The 8,106-nt window shown below is 34.0% G+C and overlaps 1 protein-coding gene across 1 annotated transcript; it reads right to left on the reverse strand.

Annotated features, from left to right (window-relative positions):
• Nucleotides 1–3,110: 3,110 nt before the first annotated feature.
• On the reverse strand, nt 3,111–7,898 carry LOC146946573 (heparanase-like protein 3). Its single transcript, XM_085744590.1, has 9 exons — nt 7,239–7,898; nt 6,305–6,341; nt 6,000–6,183; nt 5,711–5,856; nt 5,365–5,595; nt 4,926–5,115; nt 4,547–4,672; nt 3,783–3,882; nt 3,111–3,695 (listed from the first exon to the last, which is right to left on the reverse strand). Exons 1-9 carry the CDS (start codon nt 7,479–7,481, stop codon nt 3,342–3,344), a joined length of 1,611 nt encoding a protein of 536 aa, XP_085600716.1. The 5' UTR covers nt 7,482–7,898; the 3' UTR covers nt 3,111–3,341.
• Nucleotides 7,899–8,106: the final 208 nt, after the last annotated feature.

The raw sequence follows: 8,106 nt of genomic DNA on the forward strand, positions 1-8,106 counted from the left end.
TATGATATGATGAGATAGCAAAATAAGATAAGAGGAAAAACATGGTAAAAAATGTGAGTTGGTGGCTATTTCATAGATATGTGTCTTTGTTTCTTTCTTTAATGAGAAAATGGAAAGTAAATTAGAAAAAGAAAGAAGATAAAAAAGAATTTGAACATGAGAGGAATGATAAGAAGAAAAACTAAGGAGAGTGTGTTTTATCCGTAACGGCGTAACCGTATAATTAATAGAATTAATAGAATGAGTTACATTGTAATTTTATGAATTTGTTGATGTAATTGGAAATTACTATGTAATTATGCTACCAAAGTAATAGATTCATTCAAAAAAATGTCACATCAATTTAAAATGTCTAATAAACATGTATTTTGTCAATGTAGCAGAACACATCTACATTTTTCCATTGTCAAATCAGACCAAAAACCAAAAGTGAAGGAATTTAAAACAATAGAGGTTGAATAAAAAATTGCTTGAAAGCGGATGACATCCTAAAGCTAAAATTTAAGATAAAAAATTAAACAAATGACTCCCAAAAACTAACAAAAAAAATCATTATAATGTTGTGACTTCTATGGAAACCTACATTGGATTGTATCATCATATAAGTCAAAGAGCAACAACATAAGTGAGATCGACATCACTTCTTCAACCAAATTTCTAAAGCATTAAATATATGGATAATCTCCCTCATATGTTTCTCAACATCTACTCTTACATCAAATGTCGAATTTTAACTCATAATAGATTAACATCTCTCCATTAAGAGACTCTCCGTGTCTGTGTTCCACCACCAAGAAGCACTCCCTCCACCCCCCCATAATGTTGAACGAGGATATGATACCGCCTTTGGACCTTATAAGGGAGTCAACATTGATGTGATTCGACACGTTGCAGAAAGAGAAGCCACACAAGTGAGAACGATACCACATCTTCAACGAAAAATTGAAGACTTAAATATGAGTTTTATTGATTTATTTGTTGTTCAACCTCCACTTTTTTATTCAATATTGGACTTTAACCAACACTTGATACATTTCCTTCAAAAAAAAAAAAAACACTTGATACATCATAACATTTTCTCCCTCAAATATGAAGAAATTCTAGCCCGTGCTTGGCACGGGTGTCCATGCTAGTTAGGGGTATATTTAGAAAAAAAAAATAAATAATAAATGCATCTAGTAATTTGAAAAGAGGTTTACATTTTGGAACAAAAATAAAGTAGATATCGGGACGGAGGGAGTATTTCCTTATATAATTTAACTACTGTCCTGAGAACACTTGTTCACACCCAATCAAACATCAATAATTTAACAAATTCAATAGTGGTGTTTTCTATTTAGCAATACCAATGAAATAAAATAAAAATTATACTCAATGTTTCATTAATGAAGAAATTAAAACCATAAACACTAATTAATTTAGTAATGACAAAATAACAATTTATTCAAAATAACTATATCAAACACTAAACTCGACAAGAAAAGTCCCCGTGAGCTTAGCTCAGTTGATAAGGACAATGCATAAGGTTCGGGGTTCGAACCCAGACACCACCAAAAAAAAACTCGACAACTCGACAAGAAAATAAATTAAATACTAACTTAAAAAAAACTTTAAAATCTTCATTTAATTGGGGGTTAATTGGGGGTTAAATATGTTTTTGGTCCCTATAAATATACCAACTTTTCATTTTAGTCCCTCTAAAATTTTCCTTCAACTTTTATTCCCTATAAAATTTTCAATCACTACTTTTAGTCCCTATTTTAAAGTAAACTCATATGAAGAATTCATATTTTTGAATAGAATTTTGCGGAAAAATTCATAATATTATAAGAATCTCTCCCAAAAAAAATTTAGAATTTTTTAACAAAACATGAAGTTAATATGAATTTTTATATTTTTTATGGTTAAATATTCATATTAAATTTTTGTTTTGTTAAAAAAATTCTAATTTTTTTTGGGAAAGATTTTTACAATGTTCTACACATTTCTGCACAATTTCATTAAAAAATACAAAAATTAACTTTAAAATAGGGACCAAATGTAGTGATTGAAAATTTTATAGGGATTAAAAGTTGAAGGAAAATTTTAGAGGGACTAAAACAAAAAGTTTGTATATTTATAGAGACCAAAAACATATTTAACCCTTTAGTTGGAAAACAATCAATAGCTCACACCAATCCCTATTTATAATGGATTACGTCTGCGCAACCTATATTATATATTTGGAGAAGATCAAAAGTACACTTAGATCATATTATGGACCATCTCAAAACAAAATACATATGTACTTTAATGAGTTTGGCAAGGATACTGCCCAAATTAGTTGTTGGACCACTTGACAACAACACATCAAGATAATTTCCAAAATAAAGGACAAAGACACACCCGCATGCGTGTGTCTAAACGCAAAGTTGTTAAGCTTTCATCTTCATTCGAGAGATTGGATTACATGGATCGAGTTGTCAAAGAATATGTATGGCTATGAGAAGGCTAGGACAAGCGTGAAAAGGTAGGGTGGAGCCACATAAAATTGCTTTAAACATTCATAACTGTACTACGGGTCAACAAATGTTCTTATCAATCACATTTAATAACCAACATTGAGATGCATTTTTTTAAATGATATGTTTTTTTAAGGTTTTTTTAAATGATATTGTACTACCCGTAGATAGGGATGTCAATGGTTATTTGTCGGTGCGATCCCCCGTACGTTCGAGGTTCCAAAGTCGGGGAATTTCACCCCACAGGGATAAGGATGGGGAGGAAGAATGTTCCCCGTGATGATTTAGGGGACGCCTCTCTCATACTTTCACTATGTTCTCTTTCTCAACTAAAATGTAAGTCGATTGTGCGTCCAAAAAGGTTATGGAACCCAATGTTGGATGCACGAGACTCTAAAAATAGACTTTCCTAATGAGAAGAGTTTGAGAAAATTTGAAGATGATTGTTCGGTTTTTCCTATTTCATGTCAATATGTAAACACTAAGGCTTCTACAAAAAAAAAAATGTAAACACTAATGTGTTGACTATATACAAGATGAAATTTATCAAACCCTATACATGGCGAAATTCACCAAAGCATGAATCGATCGAGTGATGCACTCAGGGTGTACAACAACCAAGGGATGACAATAGATTGAATTTGTCACTTTCAATTTGCTTTTCTCATCATAATGCATTCAATTAATAACCACAGGGAAGCAAAAAAAAAAAATCAAAATCCTATTTCTCAACAAACAAAAAAATTGTCATTCTGTTCATTAACAATAAATTGTAAATCAATATGAATTTTATCAATCACCAAGTAACACCAATTTTCGGTTTCACCTAGTGCAACATTGCTAGCCGCAAGCCAGAACAACAGCATCAGGTATATGAGAAAATACAATGGAGAAAGGAGCAATCCTTATTGGCTTTGATGAGCTTACATATAGAGGCTTCAAAGGAGGAATATCACCATCTGAGTTTACACTTAAAACATTTCCATTCAGTAACATGACTTGGCTATGTATATTTCCACCCTGTGGAGTTAGATGGTACTCTTCTCTTGATTTTTCAATTGAACTTTGAAGAGGTAGTTTCATTATTTTTGAATTGTAAGGCATCTTTCTATGTAAGGAACTCTTACTATCGCCAAATGTCGCTTCGACGGTTGTGTTGTTGTCCAGGTTGATCAATAGTATGGTGATTCCTCTCTGTAAGATCAAGCATATTAGTTTCGATCTCAAGGTTAGTATACATCATTCACTTGATATTCATAGGGATATCAAAAATTCACTCACAGATTGTTTTGCGCAGTGCGCGTAAGCTCGTATCTTGTTTGTTCCTGAGAAGGTAGTTGATAGTACACCGCTTCCCATGAGTCGGTGCCAAAGAAGAGCACTGCAAATATGAAATTTAGTCACATTACCACAAAAATGTTACCATGAAAATACTATGGATGGATCCATTTGAAATAGGGAATTTTCCAAGGTAGACAAAGTTGTATGTCAAGAAATTAATCAACCAAACATGACACATATATTAAGAGTTCATATAAGATCAAGAAAAATAATATACAAATGCTGAACAAAGATAGTCCATGTTCCGACCTCGAATACTCTATATTGCTTTTCCGACACAAACAGTTGGACCTTCCTCTCACACATGGAACATTAGCGCCGTCTGTGGGAATCAAATGTCTAATTCACACATGCTAGCTGAAAGGTCCTTTAGCCCCTTAGCCTTGACAGTGGGCTACTGTTCCGTGATATGATGAGAATCAATGCTAAGGGTAGTTTATAAACACCCACGCTAATCTACCCTCCAAGGTGCCTATTAACTACGGACAAAACCGTGACAGCTTACACAAGACCCAAAATGAACTAACACATTGAAAAAGTGGTGTAGCAGACTTGAGGTCGGAACAGTCCATAATAATGTTTCTCATTCTTTAGCAAGGTAGTTGTGAAATGAAAAAAGTAAGTTTAAATTGCAAAACTTATGATATTTTACATCTCATGATTTGAGCAAAGAAAATAAGACTGTTAAATTCAACATTTAATACCTATAGTAGTCTGGATTGGGAAGGAAATTGGTGGTATTGAGTAAACCATAGTTTCCTCCTATCAAACTCTGTCTGCAATAAGTTTTAGTGTCATAAGAAGCAGACATACCGAGTTGATCCAAATACCTGTTAATGATACAATCATACAATGACATTAGCAAAAAATAGTTCTAAGATATGTAGCACAGACACCGACACTGGAAACAACACCGATAATAATTTTAAAAATGAAAGCAATTGAATGTAACCACATGTATTGGCGTTAGATACCAACAAGTGTCGAACACCGACATGCCTTCAATCTAAAGTGTCGGTGTTACATTTTCTAAGCAACCCCTAAATGAGTCTAAATCAAGGATCAAGGGTAGTCAGCACTAACCAGAAACTATACACAAATGCATCGGATACAAGATGATGGCCACTGTTATAAGCCCCTCCTGACTCACCAACCCATGCTGTTGCTGAGGTTCCTGTACTTTCAATAACATTTTTCAGGCCTTTGAATGTAGTTTTGTCTCTATCAAGATAGGAAGGATTCAGAATTTTTTCCACAAGGTGCGTATCAACTCCTGTGTAGAAGACAAATTAAGTTTTCAGAAATAATTGATGATTTGAAGGATATACACTATCAGTGTAAATTAGCTTCACACAAACATCTAATAAAAGTTCTTTATTTTGCCACATGGAAAATAGAGGACTAATATTAGATGTCAGTGTTAAACTACTTTACACGGACATTGTATGCACATTAAACTATGTAATCAATTCATATAATTTTGATACACGTAATGAATATCAGCCAATTCGGCGAAAAGTACCTGGTCCAAGGCTATAAATGTGGTGTGTGACCACATCCACAGATTTATTAGATTTGCTTATAAAATCCTTAAACCACGTTGCATCAAAGAAACCTCCAGGCGCAATGACTAATGGCTTAGGTTCAACGTCTTTATATGCATTGTGAACTACGTCTCTTAAAGCAATAACATCAGAAGCATATTGATCTACAGAGACACTTGTTCCAACTCCACCCCCACTCAATTCATTGCCTGCCAGTGAAAGGAGCTAGCTCACTCAATGTACTCAAGCCTTAGGCAAGAAGAATTTTATTCAATTTGATATAGACGATTCAATCGTAGTCATATTGTGAGCTTATAAACTTACCAAGTTCCCATCCATGAATTTCATAGTTCTTTCCAACAGTGTATTGAATAAACGATTCGGCATTGGTGTAGTTCCAAGGTCCTTCTGTATAACCATTATGTACCGACTTTCCATAAAGGGCATTCAATCCAAAAATAATCTTAGCCCTAACATAAACAGTTTAACAATGTTAACTCGTTAAAAGCATAGTTTACAAGTCCAGAAGGCGAATCCATTAGTCACAAAACACTCACGCGCATGCCTGCGCTCACGCGAGTGCATACATACTACATATAAAACCAAATTTTACCCTGATTTTTGGAAGAAATGATTAAGTTCATCCCATCTTGGCATTGGAAGGCACCCTTGTGAGAATCCAAACATTGCAGATGTGTTTCTAACAAAAGGAGTGCATGGTTTGTTGTAATCATCAGTCCCATATACCAGTTCATCTTGCAAACTGCCACCTAATCTCAGTTTCAATGGTGAAAAGGCTGAAAGCAAATGATACATCGATAAGTTTTTCAAGCAATGATCAAGTACAAGTAATCAAAAAATTTAATTGATGCCATTTTTATCACAATAACAATAGAGATGGAAAAAAAATTCTCTCACCTTTCACTGCATTTAAGAAAATCTTGTTGTTGAGGTCCTGCGCGAGATGAAAAAAAAAAGTAATTTAACAAATTCTACCTTGAAAAAATGCACAAGATTTTGAAGTGTGACATGAAGTGAAACTATTAATCAATAAATTAAATGGTGAAAATAAAGATCAAAACCTATGAAGCACGGACACTCCTCGGGTTAGGCGTGTCCCGGTGTCGGACACGTGTCGTGTCCGACATCGACATGACACCGACACTTGTAATTACACTGAATTTTGTGATTTTTTTCCCCAGATTATTAGCAGTGTCGACGTGTCAGTGTCCGTGTCCGCGCTTCATAGATCAAAATTAAAAACTCAACCAAGAAGTTAATTAATTAATAAATAATTTCAATAAACCCTGCAGAAAACAGGATTATTATCATTAAGTAAAAGAACAATAAAGTTAATATTCTGTTCTGTCACTGTTGTGTGGTATGCAAATTATAATCTTGTTTTCTACAAACAATGGGTAGATAGTGACATTTTAATTTAAAAATCAGAACATTGTTGCTTTTTATGGATTTTTTTATTTGCAGATTAGCTTGGAGATCCCAACATGCATTCAAACCTCAAACAACATTTCGAAAACACAAAAAAAACATCATTAAAAGAATAGAACATAGAAAGAATTGTAAGCTATGAAGCACGTACACTCCTTGGATTAGGCGTGTCCCGGTGTCGAACACGTGTCGTATCCCGACACCGACACATGTCGTGTCCGACACCGTCACGACACCGACACTTGTAATTACATGTGTCGGCGTGTCAGTGTCCATGTCGTGTCCATATCTGTGCTTCATAGAATGTAAGAAAACCAAGCAAACATTCTAGAACTCACCTTAAAGATTTCAAGACAAACAAGAACAAATAAAAAAGATAAAGAAAAAGGAAAAGGAAGAATACCAGATTGAGAAGAGAAGCAAGACCCCAGCTACATGTACCATAATCACATTTCTGAGGAGGCCACCAATCCAAAGTTGCACAAATAAAATCATCATCAATATTTCCAATCACAGAACTACCATCAATCATAACATTCCCTTTCTTCACATCATCATAACCACTTTCATCACTCACTGTGTTCACAACAAGAAAACTGAACCATGCCAAATAGTATATAGACATAATCTGAATCCAAGAACCCATTTCCAGAATCAACCAAACTCAAGATCTTTGTCTTTCTTTATTCATGCATCAACAACATGTTTGATGTTGGTGAAGGGTAGTAAAGGTTTTACTGCTGGGTCACATGCATCATAAAAGAGACAAATGTTATTATGTCACAAAATTTAATGTCACATAAAATATATTTTAATATATGATATATGTCTAGCTGGTTGGGTCTTAAATATATGAAATTAATTAAGAAAGAGTTCTACGGATTCTTCAAAGTAATGTACTAATTTAGAAAAGTGATGCATTAAAAGATATAAATATTTATTGTTGATGAAATGAATATAAGAAAAGGGTGCCGACGATGGTGAGAGAATATTTCAATGTACTCTCATTATTAGTATTGTTATTAATGCGCTTTTGTGGGCATACATAAGCAATATGTTTTCTAAAGAGAAATGAAATGATATTTTTTTTTTTTTTAAGGAGATAGGTACAAAGATCATGATGTCTCTAACAAGATTGTTAGGTGGTCCAAGCGTGGAAAAACGGGTCCAACCCACCGGGTCGACCCGTTTAACCTGCTATTTTTTGTTGGTTGAATCGAAGTTTTGAACTCGCTTCCTATAGTTGACTCGTTCCGCTTAACTCATTGAAA

This window comes from Medicago sativa, chromosome 2 (assembly GCF_051527215.1).
Source record: "Medicago sativa cultivar Bolivia chromosome 2, Bolivia_mono, whole genome shotgun sequence".
NCBI lineage: Eukaryota > Viridiplantae > Streptophyta > Magnoliopsida > Fabales > Fabaceae > Medicago > Medicago sativa.

What these genes read in the sequence shown, in the direction of transcription:
- LOC146946573 (XM_085744590.1), bottom strand. Translation starts at nt 7,481, where the DNA reads ATGGGTTCTTGGATTCAGATTATGTCTATATACTATTTGGCATGGTTC. An exon ending in TTTCTTAAATGCAGTGAAAG is followed by an intron (nt 6,184 to 6,304) that starts GTGAGAGAATTT and finishes ATTTGCTTTCAG; the next exon opens with CCTTTTCACCATTGAAACTG. An exon ending in AATTCATGGATGGGAACTTG is followed by an intron (nt 5,596 to 5,710) that starts GTAAGTTTATAA and finishes TTTCACTGGCAG; the next exon opens with GCAATGAATTGAGTGGGGGT.